At 35.9% G+C, this 23,007-nt stretch overlaps 1 protein-coding gene across 2 annotated transcripts; it reads left to right on the top strand.

Moving 5' to 3' along the window:
* Positions 1-2,880: 2,880 nt before the first annotated feature.
* On the top strand, positions 2,881-22,792 carry LOC124434103. 2 transcript variants are annotated; one of them, XM_046983979.1, is made up of 5 exons: positions 2,881-3,483; positions 6,736-7,170; positions 17,274-17,545; positions 19,867-20,013; positions 21,134-21,741. In XM_046983979.1, exons 1-5 carry the CDS (start codon positions 3,216-3,218, stop codon positions 21,158-21,160), a joined length of 1,149 nt encoding a protein of 382 aa, XP_046839935.1. In that variant the 5' UTR covers positions 2,881-3,215; the 3' UTR covers positions 21,161-21,741. The 2 variants fall into 2 exon arrangements, with proteins under 2 accessions (XP_046839935.1, XP_046839934.1); XM_046983978.1 differs by lacking the exon at positions 21,134-21,741 and adding an exon at positions 22,221-22,792 and having other exon boundaries at positions 2,883-3,483.
* Positions 22,793-23,007: the final 215 nt, after the last annotated feature.

The following is a 23,007-nucleotide window of genomic DNA, read 5'->3' as shown; positions in this document are numbered from 1 at the left end:
ATGTCATAGTGTTTGCAAATAATATTACCACTTAACATGAACAAGTTTCTTTATCAATTTTGTAAACTAAAAATCTTTGTCAAGTTGGGGTGCTCTGTGCTCTGCAATGACCATCCATAATTTCATGAAGAATGCTCGACTTCCATGCAACCACCTCCCAAACAGCATTGAATGCACCATTTCTTGATTTTATGGTCATATGAGAAGATACAATGGCATTTGGCTAAATGTTTTTCGAGCAACAAAAAATTCATATTTTCCTACATTGTAAAATTGCAACTTGCCATACGTATATTCTATGAGAATCTAAACATAAAAAGCGCGGGAAATCATGGAATTGTTGCCAAATGCTAGTTCGAAAATGGAGTTTCCAATGAAGTATGCTGAGTGAAGCAAAAAACAACAGCAGTTTAGACGAAGGTATTGTAATATGCAATTCCAAAGAAGAAATGCTGGAAATATTCGGTGATTATAAAAAACAAACTCGCAGTGGGTGGTGCTGTCTCAACAGAAATAAATTGATAGGTATATATTATATAATAACTTCAATGTAGAAAGCATACGCTTGTCCAGAGATATACTACTTTTTGGTTATTGTGCAATGGTGAAGAAAGAAATTTCACAAAATTTCATACACATATTAAAGCAGAACTTTTGTTTAAATTTAAATATTAAAGCATGATAACATGTATGAACCGAATACTTAATGATGACATGTATGAACCAAATACTTAATGATGACATGTATGAACCAAGTACCTAATGATGACATGTATGAACCAACTATTTAATGATGACATGTATGAACCAACTATTTAATGATGACATGTATGAACCATATACTTAATGATGACATGAATGAACTGATGTAAGTGCTTAATAGACAAGACTACAGACGAAATACTCGCTGAGAAAGGTTCATTTGAAAGTATTACCCAAGCAATTCAATGTCACAATATTGGTCACCACTGGATGGTTTCTACATCCATAACTGGTGAAATAGTAGTCTTTGAATCTATGAGTATCAACCTGAATTCATCATTAAAAAGGCAACTCCAGAATGTTTAGAAAAACCTCCAAGAACAGGATGGTTCTTTAAACGTCAAAATGATTCTCCAACAACATCAAAAAGGATCATCAGATTGTGGTCTTTTTGCTGTGGCAAATGCTGTTGCTTTGGCTAATGGTGTGAACCCTTGCTCTGTTACCTGGCTGCAGGAGAAGATGCGAGTGCATCTGGTCAAATGCTTTGAAGAACAAAAAATCGAGATGTTTCCCCACATTGAGAATGCAAAGCAAACCTGCTATTCAAAAAATTATATTCTGTGAGAAAATAGTAATTGTAAGCATCTAACATAAAAATAATCATGTATCGCTTCACTTTTGCTTGCAAACATGTACACTGTAATTACTCAAATTGGAACCCCTTGACAAATCATGCATGTATATATCTGTAAATAATATTAAACAAAATTAACATTTTCTATTTGTGAATCATGGACATGGTATTTATTTTTACAACTAACTGGGGACATATAACTAATACTGTCTAGAAAATGTAGAAATAATAAATTTACCTTATAAATTTTACACAGTTGTGTAGCGAGCCCGGAAGATAATTTGGTCGTGTTATGTAAATTTGATATTAGGAGCAATTATAGAATACCCGTCCAATTTGTAAAGGCACCCTTTTAATTCTGCGGATACGTGGATACGCAGTGACGAGTTTAAAGAACGAGGCATAAGGATCAGCAATAATGCGAACCACGTTACTTAATATTAAAGTTTAAATTGAATTTTGAAAAATATTCAATCAGAAGAGCATACACTTAACAATAAACGATTGAGGATATTCAAAACCTCGCGGGATAGTAGATTGCCGTAAGTTATAAGTTGCGTGATGCGACCAGGCAGGCAAGTCACCAGGAGGATGGATCAGCAATAATGCGAACCACGTTACTTAATATTAAAGTTTAAATTGAATTTTAAAAAATATTCAATCAGAAGAGCATACACTTAACAATAAACGATTGAGGATATTCAAAACCTCGCGGGATAGTAGATTGCCGTAAGTGATAAGTTGCGTGATGCGACCAGGCAGGCAAGTCACCAGGCCTGTTGTTTGAACGGACGTTTCAAATTGACTTATAGAGTAGATATTGTAGATATTTATATTGTTTAAAATATATCCAAACTCTGGAGAGTGCACAAAAAAATAAGTTGTAGAAAATCATCGACAAAGTTAGGTGAAACCAATGCGCGTAATATAATCTTATATAATTAAGTTAATTATAGCAAAGACATCGACTGGAAAGGTGTCGATACAAAAGATGAACAAAATACTAAAATATTGTACGAATTCACTTTTAATTGTATCCTAATAACGAAAATAGGAAGCATAAACGACTACAGTTGATCTCGTGAGATAAATAGCAACAATTGCGAAATTTCGGGCGTAACAAAAGTCAAATGTTGCGCCAAATTGAAGTTTCTATCGCATTGCACTGTTTACACTACGCCGCCACGTATGGCATTGCTTTTCGTGTCACCTTCAGAGCGGAGTGATTTTCGCTACACTAGACATACCGGTTGATCCGTCGCAGTGTAAACAGCAGCCCAACCCGATACAAAAATCACGGCGCGACGATGCAATCTGGTATAGGGTAAACTGGGCCAAAATAAACGAATTTTACTTCGCTATATAAACGCTTATCTACAACTAGCCACGATTCTCTGTGTGGTTTAGAGTAGGTGACGCGGGCATAAGAGCTCTCTGTTCTTAAATCCACGTTAAAGAATCTTGAGATCAAAACCCAACCGTTCAGGTTTAAAGGTCAAACATCGAGTCAAATGCTTGCATGAAAAGATCATTTTGTAATCTTTCCAAAGTCGAAGATTATCAAACCATGCAGAAATGCTATAAAGTGCAACGTCAGAGTAATATTGTATTCATATATTCAAGAAGAATGAAAGACAAATGAAGACAGGTGAAAACGGCCAGGTTTGATTGGCTGTCGAATTAAGTTCCTTGTTTTGTGAAATGCGTAATTATGTAAATAGGAATGCTTGTTTGTATCAAATGCAAGTTTACAATCGTTTTATTTTATTTCGAGGAGAATAGTACACGTAACGCGGCGTCGACTCTCGTTCTAAACAAGAAAACACTGTATCATTATATACAAACTTGACAAAATTTAACGTTTTAACATCTAACGATGACATTCTCAGTGAGAATTTTATTGCTTTTGTTCATCTCCTTTGGTAAACTAAAAGCATCGATAACTGTTAATCGTACAACGCAGGACACATTTACAAATCCTCTTTGCGAAGAGGGTGTTAACTGCAAGACGGAACAGTGTGCCAGACATTATGCTAAATGTGAAACGAAATCATGCGAAGTCTGTATTTGTGACAATTATTCGGCAAATTATTTAGCAAGCGAGAAACGTTGTCTCAACGACGACAAAATTGTTTCACAAACAGGTAGGTGCTAAAGCTTTTGTTCTAGTTTTAGTGTATCTTTACCAAGACAAGACCATGACATCGTTAAAAATATTAATCAGACGTCACCTTTGCAAGACGAATCAGACCGTTCTCTGGAGTATAAATAAAATTATATAATTCTTTGAATATGCCACTACAGGTACGCCGGAACGGCAAAAGGGCAGGAGGGGCAAGTCTTTGTGGAGAAGGGCACATTAGTGAAATATACAAAAAATAATCTAATAGTGATAAACAGCAAAGAGATGTGCAACATGCAATACACTGTACAGAAGCACATGTCCGTAGTGTTGGTCGATGAATATTAACGATAATATAACTATCAAACGATGTAACGTCACTAATTTACAATTTGTCATGTATTGTATTTTCCAAAATATTTAATTCTTCTTTCATTTCTCTGTGAAAACTCTTTGGTAATTACGTCTATTTCCACCATATCCATGTGTTGCTTCTGAATGTTGGACAACATAATGTCATTCAGATGATTTCCTTCAGTGTTTGACCGCAGCCATGTTTTTAGACGACGCATTACGCTGAATGTGCGTTCGCACGAGGCAGACGAGAGTGGCACTGTGTAGTATAGTATAATTAGTTTGTGGATCTCTGAGCACCTTTTCTTTGCTGACGGCATAGCATTGAATATCTCTGCTATTGTTGAAATACGCGTGACTTCTGTTATTTTTTTCTTCTGATCCGCGTTGTGAAGCCCAAGAATGGTAGGAAGATCATCAAGCTGCATTCTTAGAACATCTTTATCAATCAAAGAATTGCTTAATCCATCTAAAGATACTCCTCTTTCTTTCATAGAGTTGAGTAACAGTTCCTCGATACATTTGATCTGGAAAAGATCGTCTTGTTCAAATCGCAATCCTAGACCTGAGATGATTGCATTAATGGCTTGGTAGTACGAGCTTCGCATTGGTGTTATATTCGCACTGTTGTAAACTGAGGCATCTGTGACGTGAAGGCTTTCTGTTATTAACATTTCTTCATTATTCATCCATCTTGGAACTTTTTTTAGTCTAGTGCCAGTGCCAAAATTTTCACTAAATTCCAGTGGAAACAACAACATAACACGAAAAACTTTCTTAGCGTCATCAAGTGTACGCTCAAACTCTTCTTCGCTTCTCATCTCATGAAGACGTTGGCACTGTGTAGTATAGTATAACGTCATTAGCAGTACTCACTCTTTCATTGCGTTTCAAGTTCTCATGCGTTGCAACAAAAAAGAAGAACTAACTAATCAAACAAAGAACTTACAAAACGTACTTAAAACAAAGAAATGTTAAAGGAAAACGAACATAGTTACGACAATTTTATTGCTAAGCTAAAAAGAATGCAATATCCCACAACGGTTAAGTAGTCTTTATCTTGGATGAAAAACAATAAATTTTCCACCTGTAGGGCACTTTTGCCCCCCCCTGCCCATCTCCAGAAAACGCAAGGGGGGCCGTTGCCCCCCTTGCCCCCCAGTTCCGGCGTCCCTGTGCCACTCTCTCGTCTATTCTTTTACAAAGTGATGGCAGACTCTAAATTTGTCTATGATGACGTATGAAATATAGCTTGATTAGCTTCCGAGTTCCGAACTCAAGTTCAACAAAAATTGCTTGCACATTTCAAGTGGTTTATGCTAACTGTGCAGATAAACACGAATTACAAACAAAAAAGTCTTTTATTACGCCCAGCACGTGCCGAAATTTTCCTTTTTGTAAAATTTTCCTCGAAAATCGCGAAACTTCTTCAACTTTGCACAAACTAGTTTCCGACGTCTAGAATAACATATTGAAAGTCATTTTGAGACAGAATAGCACCACTTAGCGCATTGCTGGTTTTGAGTTATTTGATCATAGGCGCAGGCACAAATTTAAGTTTGAAGGGGGGGGAGGAGGGTGGCATGGGAAAGATCAATGAGTAGTCAACTAGACTCGTTTTTTAAGCTTTAGGGGGTTTCTGCAGCTTTCAATCGAGCACTTTCAGATGACGACCCATATTTGTTGCCTCGTCGTATGCTTGTCCATATCTTATCAATTCAAGACAGGGTTTCAGCAAATATGGATGTATAAGATGCACACCAATACCAACTTTAGGGAGCTAATCCCTCCCTCCCACCCGCTTACTTCGTCTACGGATACGAACCAGTGATGAATCTGACCAGTTTACAAGATCTACTCACAGTACTCAGCAATTTTTAATTGAATCTTGGCCCAAATAATATTATATGGGCCAAAATTTTTCTAGGTTTTATCTTCTATTACTGCTCTCTTATTTCATAGAGCAGTTGAAATGATATAAGTAGCTTCGGGAGAGTGGCTTTCAAGCTGAGGAAAGAATAATGATACAACTCTCAAACAGGCTTTATGAAAAATGTTACTAAAAGCGTCTTGAGTAGATGTTTTTAAAATTGTCGAAATTTAACCAAAAGTAAAAATAAATAACGAACGTGATCACAATGAATCTGATTGATTAATTGTTCAAACTGCTCATTCTAGAGATGCTGGAAGATTAATAATTGGGTGTGTGATAGAAGCACTGTGGCAGTATTCCTATATACATGGTCTGCAGAATTATCCTTGTTATTCGTTCATTCTAAAATTCAAATAATGTTTTCTAGCTACAGATTCCGTTTATAAAATGCATATAATAAACATTATCAAAGCCCTTTGTTTCCTTTATTTAGTGAGAATATTTTAATTGACACAATAAAGCAAATTAATGCGCAAGTAAATACTCAAATGAAAATGTTAAAGTACGCTTAGTAAACTTTGTAGACATTATTTTTTTGTTGCTGGACTTGAGAAAAGGTAGAAGTTTTTGCAAACGGTTGGAATTGGAAGTAACATAGATATTCAACCAGGTACACATCGCCACCCCCTTCCTCAGTTTTTATACCATGATTTCACCTTTCTGTGACGGCAGTACCTCTGTTCTTGCCCCTTGTCTAAGCCCCTGCCAAAATAGATTATGCAATGAGAATAGCCCGAAAATCACCAACACAAAATGATTTTAGTTTTGAGGCCTAAATATGCAGATCTAGTTTTTTATTTTGTCCTACGAAATTATTCAAATGGAACGACACGGGCTATTTATATTTTAAACTAAGCCACATTTTTATGTGTTCTTTTCCATTTACTCATGTATTATGGTGGACAATGTATGCTACGATATATATTACAGTAACAGCAACTTCACTTTAAATATTATTGTTTGGTATGCAAAATTGTATTTTTTTAGTTCCGGAATACAGTTCGTTTGCAATATCCAGGAGTAATGTAAAAAACGTTTTTCTTGCGGTTCAACCGTCGGGTATCATCCAGCGCAAAAGTATATACAATGGAGATTTACAGGAAACATGGATATATACGACATCATCCCAATTGTTGAACCTAAAATCACTGGAGTGTTTAGATTACAGCAACGGGATCGCGAGGTCGATATCGGTTAAGCCATGTAAAGCAGGTAAAGAAGCCATCGGCCAGAAATGGTACTGCCCAAGTTCAGGAAATGACTTCTACGGTAAGATGAACGGATCCGCTTTATCTCTGGATTTTACGAGCATTCATTTTCTTATGTTCAAAACACGTCCACGCTTAAAAACGAAATGGATTGCTAAACCAAAAACTGATGGTGACTTTCGATCCATATGCGAATTGCCTCTGAAATACGAAGGTTGGTATTTTATGCTCGTCCTATGCTAGCATTTAAAGTTTCAATAATATCACTCAGTCAATTTTAGCAATTATATAAGCGCATGGGCGTAAGAAGATCGATAATTAGGAGGGCTCATATTCATAAATACATGAGATGGAGGGTTAAGCTCTATTGAATGTTGTTGTTCTCAACGGATTATATCATGCATATATGTATATGAGCCTCCTTAATTATTGATCTTCCTACGCCCATGATTGACATGTGTAGTAAAAGTGATTTAGATATCGGTTTTATGTGCGGAATAAATTTTTTGTGAACATAAGTTTCCCAAATGAAAAAACAGGATATCAATACAATTGGTTTGATTGATGATGTATTTTCATTAATTTTTTTACATATTCGGGATTAATAGGGACTGCGAAAAACAGATTATTTAAGGACAAAGGATAAGATTCATACATGCATGCTGTTCTATTCAAATTTAGTAGAGTCATACTAGTATTCTTTTGCAAATACTTTAATTAGTTTTATTGGCTACTCTATTCGCCATCTATTTTTCATTATTATTTTTTCAACGCTCCATTTATTTTTCAACATAAGAAGTTAAACGATTTCATTGGTCGAGAACTATGTGACTATATAACTATATGACTCTACTAAATTTGAATAGAACAGCATGCATGTATGAATCTTATCCTTTGTGCGTAACTAATCTGTTTTTCTGACGGGGAGATGTAGTTCTTCGAGGATCTTCGAAGACCGATATGAGCAATACTGGTGCAGATGTGCCGTTAGCAGCGGACTTGTACCCACGTTGATAAATATTTATGCATGCACGTGCTCATCCTCTGATAGAGTGCGAGCTGAGTCAAAACATGGCAGTAAGTAACACAGGGTGGGGTGGCAAGATTTTCCGGTTGGGGATAGTAGTATTGCTCATATCAGTCTTCGAAGATCCTCGGAGAACTACATCTCCCCGTCATGTCAGTACCCTCCGGAGAAATTTAATTTTTCCTTCGTATCTTCTCCAACTGATACTCGCAATACTGATGCAGATTTAAAAGCCTTGCTGCTACGCTTGCATAACAAGACACAAATCATCATATCGAAACAAAGATTTTTATATAATATTCTCTCAACATTCTAAACTCATTCAGATGAAGTTAATATGGCTTTTACAAAGGTATCCTTATGCGTTTTAAAAAATGTTTCTCGAAGATTGTTGCTGACGACCAATCAGCTGCAACTAATATTAGTTCCATGGATACTCCAGAGTACGCCGCCTCCGACGTTGATGCTGATCTGGTGAAATGACCATTATATTCCACGGATATTCCCGCCTTCACCAACACCGATCGTAGCCATCTGGATAAAGTTTGGCTGCATATAGCCTTGTGTGGCTTTTTATACGAAATCAACAGTTGTTGTTCGTTTCTCTTAATATTTTGGGTGTGCTCAAAATATTTTTCTAAACATTTAACCACACATATTTTCGAGTTCTCAGGAAATGCCTGGAAAGAAAGTTCTCGTGCAGGATGGACCTTTCCAACAGGCCAAGTTGTGGACATCTCGAAAATTCCTTTTATAAATCGGGAAACAACCGGCATACTACCTACTTGTTTACCGTCAATTAGGTCGTGGAATTGTGATATGCACGATTTGTATACCCCAATTATTCGGTATGCATGCTCTGTCCTGGCGTTCATTTGGCGAGACTCGACATCTGCTATAGAATTCTGAGCATCTGGCAAGTGTTGTGCCACCAGGATAATATTCTTCGATTGGCACAGTGTCCAAATATCCAACGCTACTTTGGTGAGAGTAACCGGTTTGGTTCCTCCTCTCTTGTTGATGTAGGCCACCGCAGTTGTGTTGTCCATCTGTAGGAGAATCCGTTTTCCCGTGAGCTGTAGGTCTGTGTTGAGATATGACTGAATTGCAATTAAGGCTGCCTTCATTTCCAGGATATTGATGTGCACTTTTCTTTCTTCTGAACTCCAATGCCCCCCTTTCCTCCGACCTTGACAACTCGCCCCCCGGCCCAAAAGGGATGCATCTGTTTGAATAGTAATGGTAGTCCTCTGATCGTCTATCGATGCACCATTCTCTGTTATTGGCTTGGTCGATGTCTACCAACTGAGGTCGGTCATTTTATCTATCGTAAGGTTAAATAGTTGGAATGTTATTAAACAAAAAGAATGATAGCACATCATTTTGGTCGTTATTGTTTGTAGTTGTTGGTTATAGCGCTGTGCTATCATTCTTTTTGTTTATCTATCGTAATTGTAATGCACCGTCTCCGAGAAAAATGTCCGTATCGGTGAATCGCCCTGATCAGTTGTTGTTGCAAGTTGCGATAATGTAGGGGACCTGTCTCCATTCCAACCTTTGATACTTGAGTCATTCCACCCAGCAAAGCGAATAGCTCCTGGATTGTGCACGCAGGTCTTCAGTCTCGAATTGTAACTTGTGCAGTTTCAAAGGTGGTATTGATATGGTCATGTTGCTGGAATTCAGTAATGCCCCAAGAAAGACTATGGATTGGACAGGCACTTGTGAACATTTCTCTATCTTCGCGATAAATCCTAGCTCTCTTAGCAGATGGCAAACCTGATTGAAAAGTTTTGTCAACTCTTTTGTATCTTGGTGTACCAGTAATAGATCGTCCAAGTAGATAATTATGCGAAGACTTTGTTTTCTCAGTAGCACAATTACTGGCTTCAATACCTTTGTAAACGTTCTGGGGGCTGATGCTGGGCTAGCATCTCGTTGGTGGACATAAATGGGAGATATTTTGTGTGTTCTTTTGCAACAGGAATGGAGAAATAAGCTTCCTGAAGGTCTAATTTCATTATGAAGTCGTTGTGTTTTAATGTTGAGCGAAGTAACTGCAAGCCCTTCATCTTGAATTTGGTTGTTTCGACAAATGCATTCAGCTGCTTCAGATTGAATATTGTTGTTCTGGTGAACTATAAACAAGGTTGAAAGAAATTGACCGTCTACAGGAGCCGTCACCTTCTTTACCGCTCCTTTTCCCATTACTTCTGTTATTGCGTTTTTTAACAAAGTTTTTTGATTTTGTGTTTTTGCTTTTGTTATTCTTGCCCGAACCTGAAACGGTCGTTTGAAAAATGGAATCTTGTACCCTGCCACAGTTTGCAGAATCCAAGGATCGTTCGATATCTTCCTCCAATTTCTTAAAAAATAAGTCAGACGACCCGCTGGCTATATTGATTGGAATTTTTGTCGAGATAGGTCCGGAACGGCATTGTCAGCTTTTTCCTCCTTCATTAGAACTACGAGTCGAGGCGTTTGAATCCTTGAGTTTGATTGAGTCTTTTCGATTGTTCCATCGTTTTCCCCAGGTTCTTTTGTGATCTCCTGGGGTTGCTTGAAAAGGCTGCTTACGAAAAATCTGCTTGTTGTTATACGTTTTCTTGAAAAACTGCTTTGAGGGATTCGAATTTCCCGATGCCACCAACGTACTCTTAGTTTTTGAGTAATCATTTTCACTCTGTACTGCTTTGTAAAACGTATCTGGAAATAAATGTTTGTCTGCTGGAAGGTCAGACTTCAGGGTGCGTTTCCCAAGATCCGTCAGAAATTCGGAAAATCGTCGTTTTTTTCCACGCACTCAACCGGGAAACTGCATTTCCCAAGAGGCGGGCGCATCTTCAAGCATAACTTTGATATCTTCAGGATTTGGAAGACCAGTATATTCATCATTGTCACCTATGACTGTCTCTAATGCTTCCAGGGCAGCAACAATAGGTCGAACTGCAGTAAGCAAAGGGGCTTGACGCTCCGCTAAGCCTTCATTAAAAGAAAATACTTCTTTTCTTTTGTGATAGCCATGTTTTTTCTTTATGTCCTCTTTCATAACAGTCTCCATTGTTGGAGAAACTAGCACACTCTCAGTGCCTTGTATTGTTGGATATTTGTCCAGTAATGTTGTCCAAATCTTTATGGACAATGGTTTTGTGAATGTGGATGTAATGAATTCTAGCAAATCATCAGGTAATGTGATCTGCCCGGGTTCTGTATAGAACCTACTAGATCGACCTTTTGCCGTCTCACAACTACCCTCACCCATCATCTGTTTTTTGCGTATGGGCTCATCTGAGCCTTCTGCATCTTCACTCGGGATGTCAGTGCCTGGAAGGCTTGAGGTAAAGCCTGCCTTTTGCAGGGACTGCGTTAATATCTGTGGTAGTAGTTGTTGTAGAGACTCAGCCACTTGATCGCTAATTTATGAGCGAATATACTGTGTATTTTCGTGGCGATTGTCAGGGTGGCCATGCTCGACAATATCTATCTCTCCCTGCGAGGCTGGCACCTGCAGGAATATGATATCAAGCACTTAACATAAGATTATATGCGTTATCGAACTTCGATATTGGCCAACCTATTTTTACGAACTAAATTTGCTAAATAAGGACTTAAAATAGAAAACTTTTTGCCACGTTCAACATTATGGGACAAGGACTCACCTGTTCGCTTGCTAATTTTAGTTTATAGCATAGGATGTATTCGTTAAACAAGGATATTTTCTTTAGTACTTTTGTGTGATACCAGAACGAAGCTTTCCCACGAAAGAAGAGGATGAGCAGGCGCGTTCGTAAATACATATCAACGTGGGTACCAGTCCGCTGCTTACCGCGGATCTGCAGCAGTATCGCGAGTATCAGTCGGAGAAGATACGAAGGAGAAGAAGACATACGCACGGAATTGACGTCACAGAAATTTCTTGTTTTTAAATTACTAACGAATGACAAAAGTATTTGAATAATTACTTAAGTTTATCCCTGAATGGGCAAATGACGACATTAAGAAAACATAGTTTGAAGCATTTGACGTATTTATAAAAAAAAACACATTTTCAAACGTTGAATTGTACGTCATCTCCGATGACACAATTTCAACAAAATTGATAAGCCATCGCTTGTTTATTCTGTTTGCCAATCACATTCTAGCATATGCTATGCTAGCAACTAGGATTTCTTTAATCCTAGAGATAATGTACGTGTGATACTTGCAAAATCATGTTTTTTTTTAATTTTCCAAGTGTTGGGAAAAACAAAAAAAATTGAGGATTTTTTCGTCTTTAATACTTAAAACAAATAGATTGCATTGAACCGTCGTTTGTTCAGTTATAGATACACGGGTAAGAAGTTATATGTGATTAAAAAAAAAGTAATCACTCGCCTTCGGCGGTTCGTGGCCATCATCGAGTTCTTTAATTACTGGAGGGACTAAGTGGACTGAAACCTGACGCCAAAAAAATGGCGGCCAATGGACCTATTTCCGCTGAAATGATTCCTTTGCAGAAAAATTATATTCTCGACCTCCCCCTGATGCCTATAGCTATTTATACAGCATTTTTCATGTTTGTTAACGTGTGAAACCGTAAATCTGTTTGCAAAATAGTTTCCCTGACGCGAAAAAAGATTCTGCTCTTTTTACTCAGTGGGCAGATACTATGAAGAAACAGTCACCCTCAAAGAGAACCCATGAAGTAGATCAGAGTTTGTTCTGATCAATTTGCTGACAACATGAAGAGATGATCGGATAGCAAAGTGTTTCTAGAATATGCTGTTGTAACACTATTTCATAAATCACTATATTAAGACAATTGGAAGATGCTATTGACCAGACAGAGTCTAACTGCAAAATGCTAAGGCTGAATACAAACAAAGATAAATGATTTACAGACTTCCCTGTCCAACAGTTATTGGAACTTGGACTAATTCTATGGATGGAGATAATGGATTTGATAAAAATGCCTTGAATGCTATGAAAGTAAAGGTCAAGTACCAAATAAAGATAACAAGGTTATGTGTGTCTTGATGCTTGATGAAATGTCATGTAAAAAGGTCATAAAGTTTGCTTGTGTCAATATTGATACTTGATACTGGGATTGAGGATGACGTACTGCAACTGTACCATCCATGCAGTGTGTTTGGTATAACTAAATTGTAAAATCATGTCACATTTTATTAAATTGTTTTAGTAGAATGTTGTTTGAATGTTACTTATATGTAATGCATGCCATATTGAAAATTCTGTAATGAAAACGTCAGTGCTATATATTTCTTCTTAATTTCAGTTTTAGCTGAAAAAATATTTTGAGCTTATTTACCTAATAATATACAGAATGTACATTTGCCATTTGTTTTATTTTCTGCTTTATTAAACCAGGGAAATGTTTTGACTTTTCCAAGTTTTTCTTCAATTTTTTGCTTCTTAATTCATTTCATAATATGAATAAAATACAGGTAGTAAAGTTTAATAATTCTATAATTTCTGAAAAGCTGTTAAGCTTCTAGCATTAAAGAACACAAAATGTGTTTAATTCATTTGGTTTTATTGCCTTATTTTTACATGTGTACATGCACTTCATCATTCTTGTATAAACAACACCAGATGTTGCATACTTAGAGGGAAAAATCCCATAGCAACTGTTATTAAATATGGGTATAAAATTTATTATTGAGGTGAAAGCTGTATTAGTCAATCAAATTCTGCACTCACATGGATAATAATAGGAAACGTATAAAAAAGAGAAAAAGAAGAGAAGTATTAAATACACAATTGTGTATTCATGTATTCAAGTATAATAGACACTATTGTAATTAAAGTGTTTTAATTATTTGCTTTTTGCCATTTCACAATCATTACAACAAAATCAAATATGCTACAACTTGACAAGTATTTGATGCAGTTCTTGTTCAGAAGACCACAATAATCTCAAAGGTTCTCGTGATTTGTGTACAATATTTTTTTTCATTATTAATTTACGAAACGCGAGATGCATGTACAAAAACAAATGCTACAATTGTTGCGAAAAAGGCTATCACATGAAAGAAAGCAAAAAACTGATGAGAATTAATGAGCTAACATTTCACTAGTGATCCGTTGAGATAAAATATGATATATTTTGTTTCGTGCAAGGCTACACACTTTGATATAGAGCAAATCATTGGACGACAGTTACGACGCGCACATCTGGATTCATAAGGCATCCGTCGTATAAGCCGACAACTGGCAAACACAGTAGACTCGCTTTTATGAAATTTATGTTTTTACAATGATTTTCATCATAAATTGCTTGCCAAATATGTGAAAAACACATATACTTTTTCCTCACTCTTTCTTATTGGGAAGAGAGAAATTGTGAGATTTTCGGAAAAGCAATCAATTTCGGTAAATCTCAGCGGTAATGGAACTAATCCTCCATTTTTTTGGCGTCAGCCGCTAATTAAAGCCGTGTTAGAGATAGCCGCTCCAGTTATAGAACTCAATGGTGGATATCTTTTTGCGTCTACGTTGCGTAGCAACCTAGACGCGTTGCGGTCATTGACATGTATAGTGCTCTGGTATAGTAATTACCTGGACGTACAATCTCATTCAAATTACTATAATAGCGAGAGACTTGCCAGGCGGAAAACGGAATCGTGTTAAAAAGGCAATTGCCCAACTTAAAATTCGAAATAAAGCCATTTTTAAAAAATTATTTATTATTTGTAACGTTTCGTCTTTACACAAGACATCATACAGGTAGTTAAAATAATAAAAAATGGCTTAAAAATGGCTTGATTACGAATTTTATGTTCTGCAATTGTCTTTCAACACGAATCCAAATTACTATATTTATTAAGCGCGGCCGGTTATCAAAAGCATGGATGCCGTCATACCATAAATTGCAAATTTTGGATGAAAATGTCAGCGGAAAGACGCGGGCTTTCAAATGCTGTGTCAACAAAAAAAACACTGTTGATATATATAACACCACAAAAATATCCTAATTTAACTCCTTGCTTCTTTTGCACAAATTGACAGATGGTAGATTTACAGACAGTACAGATAATGAGGGTAAAGCTGTAAAGGTTTTCTTGATGCTACTAGTTTTATAAATGCCACTTGGTGTTTTTATCAATGAATTATGCAATGTGAAAGTACACAGGTTAATGGATCAAAGCCAAGATAAAAGAATTGCTGTGTAAAATACTGAGCCAAGATTTGCCCTTACCTAAATTTATTTAAAAAAGCTTAAAACCAGGGGCGGATCTGGAGTATGTCAAATCTGTCGCATTTACTTACTTACTTACTTATTTATTTACTTACTTTATTATCGCATTTACTTCGTGATAAAAATCCAGCTTTATTTATTATTGAAAACTAATGACTAATCCAATGAATATCTCGTTGGTAACCAGATCAGTTGAATTTTAATTGACCTGGTATAACCACTGATAAGCGGGGTGGCTTGACTGGTTCGACTCATAAAGGAGTTTATGAACGCCGAAAACGCTTATTTTATTGGTCAATAGCCAGATCAGTGGACAGTCTGGAATGATCTCGACCGATAAGAGGGGTGGCCGGACGTATAAGGGAGTCCAATTGCTATCTTTCAATTGGTTCATTTGAATTTTTGTTTTATTGTGATTGGTTTGACCGATTTTGACTGATAGCTAACTGAACTAATATAGTCAAGCTCACTGTCTGAATTGAATGTTTGATCGTTTCATAGTAAATTTTATAAGCATGATAGAAACTAAACTACAATCAGATGGAATTTATGGAAATCTTTTACAAATTCATATATTGACATGAATGCTGCTGTCCAAACTGTGAATTTTTTCAAGAGGGTGAAAAATTTATGGATAAATTGTAAATGCTTGGCAAAGACGATCTCGCGAGCGACATTTCAGTCATTGATGTTGAAAAGAAAGCCAACATTGTTTAGAGTTTTATCAGCAGAAATTTACATCCAAAATCGTAAATAAAGGACAAGTGAAGTGTATGCATGAGTGTAATATATCAAAGTCAATTTATGCGAGTGTGTGATGCGATTTATGTCAATATGGCGTATGGTAAGCAGATTGATGCTTCTAAACATGTTGTTGCCGAAGGACTTTTAGCTATGCTCTCTTTATTCTACATTCCTACTATTCTACAAATATATTTCAATGGACAAAAAATCTGTAGCCATAAGGCGCCATACTATTATTTACTTTATCATAAACAAATCTTTGGGGCTTTTCAGTTTATGATCATTGATCATTCAATCATTGGACAGTTATACTACATATTGTTTAAGATTTGAGAAAACTAACATTGATTACATGAGAAGCTGTTTACTATAATCTTTGATATTGAGTCTTCTGATCCATGAAGCTTTTTATTTTGACAATTTAACTGGAATGGTATTAAACCTGAGTATTTCACATACATGAAATGTTGTCCCATGTCACATATTGTCCCCTTTTCTAACTGAACACCTCATGTAGAGATGTCTGGTGTGTTGATCTACGGCTCATACCAGATTGTTTGCCATAAATTGTTTGTGAGCTGTTTATATGTGCAAAAATAGATATGTTAATTGCTACTTTTATCTGTTTCAGAGGCGTGCTGACACAGTGTAGAAATATACAGTAGGGCTACTTCGCTGTGCAACTGGCTGCTGTATATTTAATTAGTTTACTGTCTGCCGTTTGCATATTGTCAATCCTATTGGTCACACAATGCAATTTACTAGATGCCAATATGGTAATCACACGTAATAAGATATGCGTGGCACGAAAAAATTCAATAGAGTGGCCCTACTGTATGTTCTCTATACTGTGCCGCTGACGAGACAACGAGAGATCATTTGGGACCCTGGCATTATGGGCCCTTCGTGTAAGCGTTAGAGGATTGATAATTAAGGGGTTCATATTCATATATGCATGTTGTAATCCGTTGAAAACAATGGATTTCAAAGGAATTTAGCACTGCATATTATGCATGTATAAATATGATTCCCACTCCCTCTCCAATTATCAATCTTTCTATGCCAATGGCCTCTTACACAATAAATATAAATTGTAAAAGCTAAAAAATATTTGATGCACAACAGTTTATCAAAGCAATTTCTGTTGAAGATTTCATACTAAGTATATCAGTTTGTTTTTGTTTTAATCCTGTGATCGGGCTCCTTAAATGATGCTTAATTGTTATTTTCAACGTCCCCGCACCCCCCTGGTCCTGTTTCTCTATTGTACTTTTATTTCAAACTGTTTCGAAAACCCCAAGCGATTGGAGAACTTATTTATACTGCGTCATTATTTTCACCTATTTAGGTTGTTATAGATATACAGATGGCTCCTCTGTAAAAAGGATTGACCCTGGCATACCGAAAGGTTGTATAAAATCATCTAAAAGACCGGAATGTTATACAACATTGTCCATCTCGGCACCATTATTTGGATATGGTGCGTCTCAAAGCACAACTTGCTCTGTCGACTGGTCACGATCTTTATTCACTGCCAACAATGAACCATGGATTTCGTTTAAATCACCAATTTTCAACCCACGTTTTGATACACGACATTTTAAAAATATATCATTAAAGGTACGTTTAAACATGACAACTTCTCCGATGCACTGGCATAGCCTGGATTTTCTTTCAACAGGGGTAAAGGGAAGTGGTGCCAAGACGTTTATACCAGTTTAAAATGAGCGAGCTTCATATGCTTGCCTTTGCATCCTAAAATAATGTAGGAGGTTATTGTAGCAAAATACGTTTTACGAGCATTTATCTATTTATCTAAGGAGGACTCCAATGCACTGTATTAACAAACAACTACAGATTGTAAATGCACTTTGTTGATCAAATGCTGGGGACGTTGATATGCATGTGTACACATGCAGTGGTGGACAAAAAAGCACTCCTTGCATAATGATAATACATGGTTAATTAAAGACTTCAGCAGGTTGCTTGATATAGTGAGGAAACTGTTATATTTAACGATAATCTTTAGAAATGAGAGCTGTATAATAAATTCGATTGTGTGATTTTTACTATGGAACATCTCCGAAATACAATATTGGAATGTATGACTTACGAATAACGAAAAATAAGATTGATGTGATGTAGTCCCCCAGTCATCGGATTTCGATTATTGAGTTTGATTTCAGTCCTTAGGAATCTCCACTCCAAAGTGCATGCCTAGACTTCGGAAATTAAGGATTACCAAATACATGTTCTCATAAATGATGCTCTGAATCTAATGTATAGGCAAAGAACACACGCAAAATTTGATTTCTTGTGAAAAATACAATTAGTACGTCATTAAGTTTAAGTTTGTTTTCATGATAGAAGTGCTAGCTAATTGCTGATATTATGTTTTCATCTCCACTAGGTGATTCATTACCGAAATAGCTTATAAGAAGACGAATTTTTTTGAAAACGTTAATCTGCAAGTTTATTGTTGTGTTGGTGTTCACGGTGCTTTTAAAACTTTTGCGCTATTATTTTAACCATTCACCCTGATGTTTCCTTATTTTAAAACAATTTTTAAATTTGTCACGACGACAAAGTCTATATTTTACGAGTTCAAAGTGTTAAAAATCAACATCTGGTGCTACTACAATTTGTCAAAGCTTTGCTGCACCTGTAGAATTCGGCTAAGAGCTCTACAATTCTCTGCTAAGTTTCTGATACTTCGAGACGCGCATAACTTTATTACGCACGGTAATAAACTAAATAATTACAAATAGTTCTAACAAATGCAAAAAAAAGGAATAAATTCATCTGACTACTTACAGAATTTACAGTGTTACCAGGCAGAGAAGTTCATTTGATCTTATTCATATGACAGTTCGATGCCAAATGTCCGTCTTCTCCCATCTGACATCAGATTAGCTTAATAAACTATAATCATTTACATATTCAATTAAGAGAACCGGAAACGTTTTTGAATTCAACAGCACAATTTCACTAAAACTGCTTGTGTGAATAAATAACATGCAATGACCGTGTTAGAGCGTTTTTAAATTGCTGCAAGACTAAAGTAGGTACACTACAAGACTAAAGTAGGTGACGTCCAAAAATTTTTACTCGAATGTTTCCCCTTTGTCCCCAATCTTCATGGAGACGTTCTGTCATAGAATATTTAATAAGACAACAAACGGTTATTTTTAGTGCAATGTTTCCATGGGAACTTTTCAGTATTGTGGTGAGTTGCGAAAATTCACACGAGTCAATCTGTCAGTCAGTAAGTCAACATCTGCTGTTACAAATGCCTTTCATTCGCGAAAGAAACGCCTATAAGTCACATTCATTCATGCTCAATTGAAAACCGTGGTATATTAGTCGTTTATCATTGCACTTGACGCGTCGAATTTTGGATTGAAAATTATTGCTTACTTGTTAAGTATCATAATATTCACGTGATGATCAGTCACAAATCATCGATATAACTACCTCCTTGGTAATTGAAATCAAAGTTTAGTTTGTTCATTTCGTGTGATTTGCACGAGTAATACATTATAATATACATTGCTCAAGTTGGACCAGACAAATTATACTTTTCTTGATATATTACTGATACAAGTGTCAAGTGTTAATTAAAAAATCAGAAGTGAATTTCTACTTATCTTTAAGGCCAGACAGCGTGTACATCTATCGTATTTCTGTAAATACAGTCTACTGGCAATTACAAATCATTTATAGACTGTTACAGAGTATTTTCGTCTAAAGCAAGCTGCTTAGCTATTGATAAGCACTTCTCAAAATCAATTTCAGCTTAGCATTTTTAGAAACGCTAAGGTTCGACACTATGCAGTCTTAAAACTAATTTTATTTGCCATGTTTAGGAACATTTTTGTAAGAAACTTTGCACTATCTTCGGATCCCTAGTTTATTAAATAAATCATGCAATATATTTCTAGATTCACCAAGAAGTAGCAAACCTCTGGGCTGGAACGTTGATGAAATTGACAATTAATTGTAATGTACACAATTTTGACAATACAGAAGAAACAGTTGAGAGTCATTGCATCTTAATAAAGTTTAATGGCCGTTTCGATCTAAGAAAGGTGAGTACATGGCATCGAAAATTTTACTGCTGACTGTGTTTATAAATGGACGTATATATAATCAAAATTTTTACCTAGCCTATGCATATGTCATGTCTAGTGCATATACATAAGCTGCGTAGAAATATTTCATTATGTTGAAAAGTCGAAAAATTTCACGAATTTCGGGAGGTTGAAGACTATAAGTGACTGCACAATATTTGTGCTAGACTTGAATCAATGTCGGCTTTTTGAAATATTATATTATAAATATTATATGATGACTGAAACAACTAGTCAGTTGCCATCCCACAAAGTTGTTCCTGCAAATTTTTCGGAGTTTATTCACGGCTAAAACAGATAATTTCCTGAAACTTACATTGGAGAACTAAAACTTGCAAGCGCGTTACGCTACTGTGTAAGAGTGTCGAGGCGTATGAGACTCGAGGATTGGCAATATAGTGAGTTTTAGAGGTTATTGACGATTTAACTTCGGTAACTGAATTTAAAAAGTAATTAGCGTAACCTGGGGCAAAGTGCGACACCGGGGCAAAGTGCAATATTTCCCGTTGAATATAAACTATCTGAGCTGTTAAACGAAGCTTTAGCTTAAGAGTCAATCAGTGGCTTTCCCAGCATGTATGTCATATAAGCAAAGTAAAATTTAAGATATGTTTTTATAAACGGAGAAAGTATGGCGGTCGTCAAATGAAGATACTTTACTATCGAATTTTAAATTGAGTTCGACAAAGTTTCATTGAGTTGACAGGTATGTTGAAATATTTTGTGTAATATATGGCAGATGCTGGAAATTTCTCTATAGTATTATAGTTTGGATGTTGGTGGTTGAACTAAAACATCGTTTAATTAAAAAATGTCTTCGATGACATTCATATTTGAGATTTTTAAAACCGTACTTACATGGGGAAAGTGAGACAGTCGCCATATTAAGTAATGATCATACGATAATATGTGTCTATAGTGTCCCCTAATTTGTTTTTTTGCGTGCATGTTGTTAAATTTAAGTTACTATAAGGTCAATGAATAATATTTTCCCAAACAGGTTTTTTCTTTTCTTAAATATTCACTGCCCCATAATAGAAATATGTATTTGAAATGTAATGTCTAGATTGATTTATAGTGCAGAATGAAGAAGATGGCCCAATAACAAGTATCCATGTTTGATGATTTGCCAAAAGACATATTGTATGGAAAATTGAAGAAGTTGAATTAACAAACTACTGATGATAATATTGACATGACGACTAGATAAAGAAAAGCAAAGAAAAGATATCGCAAGTCCGCTTTCGACTGAAGAAGAAACTGATATATATGATTGAATCTGCCTTGTTTGCAATGGGGGATAGAACGAATATGAAGGCGAATGGATTGTTTGCGTGAATTGTACTGCTTAGGCTCACAAGGATTACACATTTGACAAGATTTGTGTCTTGTGTCATTGAATTCCATCCCTGGTTTTGTTTACTTATTAATATATTGATCGATTAAGTTCAACTCAAACTTTCTATAATTTTTTAATAAATGAAAAATCCTAGATTTTTTGGTAAAAATTAAGTTGATAATTTTTTATAGATGTTTTCTACAATTTTACTTCTTCAGTCCCCTACTATCTATTGCGAAAAGGTTCCTATCTAAGTTTCTCACTTTGCTGCAGGATCTGGGGAAAGTGAGACACATCGACTTGTCTGATATAATGGAAAAATAAAACTCTATGTAAAAACTGTAAAATTTGTTTTTGAAGATTGTATGTATGAGTAGTACCTTGAGATTTATTATGCCAAGTTTCCAGTAAAACAAAATTTTCCCTGCTGAGATATATTCAAAAACGTAAAAAAGTTTCTCACTTTGCTCCAGGTTTATTGGTGTGCGTAAGTTTTTCAATGCAAGTAGGTATTTGTTAGCCTTTCTTAATTTATGTGTCGATATTTTGTGAGTCAACAACTGTATTGCAGAGAAGGGGGTTTTCTCAAGTAAAGTTTCATTTTAGATTTAATGTTTCATTCAAAAGCGGTCGCAATTTGTAATGTATCCCCGAAACCGTGCACAAATTTTCCGTGCTTGCTATTTTCACACAGAAAAGGGGAGATTTTCCATTGGTCGTTTTTTTATGTCAGTACCATTTTTCAAAAGGTAGTGAACCGGCACATACAATCAATGAAAATGGTTAATTGTCCTATACTTTTTTTAACATATTCCTCTTTGTTTAGCATCCACCTCAGCACCACGAATCCCATTCCCTTGAAGAATCAAAGTATAAAGTGACAACGATTGCTTTATCTGTGATTTTGTTCCTAATCATAACTGTTGTCGTTGTAGTCGCTGTCTGCAAGTACCGAAACCGCTTTTCACTAATATTGCAAAAGGAAGACAACTATAGTTTACGGCCATTTTATGATGATAACGAACAAGTCTGAGATCGTGTCTACTTTCGTTTCATAACCTATACTTATTGCATAAACCGACATCTCTTAGGAAAAGTTCCTCTCGGCGATTTTTACACACAGTCCACTTTTATTTTGCTGGCGACAGTACAATTTTTTATGTCTGATGTATATGATTGGTTGCGTTTTAAATGTACAATGTATAATTCAATTTATATTGTGTCCAACAGCACGCGCACTTAGACTTACTAGATGAAAATGCATGTCCATGTACAACTGGCTTTAAACGCCACAAATAGTCAATGTTTTTTAAAGTTGGTTTTTTCCAAAACTTGAAATTAGTGTTGCCTTTCGTAGGAATAAAAGTTGTATTATTCAATAAATATATTTCTATGAAATTTACAGCATCAATATATTGTTCACGAAGCTTGTCACACTACAGCACTTTATAGCTAGCAACTAAAAATTTGTCGGAAAAGAAACATGTTTGGAGGCAAGTTATTAAATATTTATAACAAATATCGGTAGTATTAACAATAACTGTTTACATCCATTAAGAGCTCATGTTATCATAGGCAGATGAGTCTTGACCTGAATTAAGCTCTCTAGAGAT

Source organism: Xenia sp. Carnegie-2017, unplaced genomic scaffold (genome assembly GCF_021976095.1).
Source record: "Xenia sp. Carnegie-2017 unplaced genomic scaffold, XeniaSp_v1 HiC_scaffold_14, whole genome shotgun sequence".
Classification (NCBI taxonomy): domain Eukaryota; kingdom Metazoa; phylum Cnidaria; class Anthozoa; order Malacalcyonacea; family Xeniidae; genus Xenia; species Xenia sp. Carnegie-2017.
This window is presented reverse-complemented; position numbering and strand designations above follow the sequence as displayed.

Bases quoted from the DNA above. Each gene is read 5' to 3' on its own strand.
- LOC124434103 (XM_046983978.1), top strand. From the start codon at position 3,216: ATGACATTCTCAGTGAGAATTTTATTGCTTTTGTTCATCTCCTTTGGT. The intron at 3,484-6,735 runs GTAGGTGCTAAA...GTATTTTTTTAG, and splicing joins CAAAATTGTTTCACAAACAG to TTCCGGAATACAGTTCGTTT. The intron at 20,014-22,220 runs GTGAGTACATGG...CTCTTTGTTTAG, and splicing joins GCCGTTTCGATCTAAGAAAG to CATCCACCTCAGCACCACGA.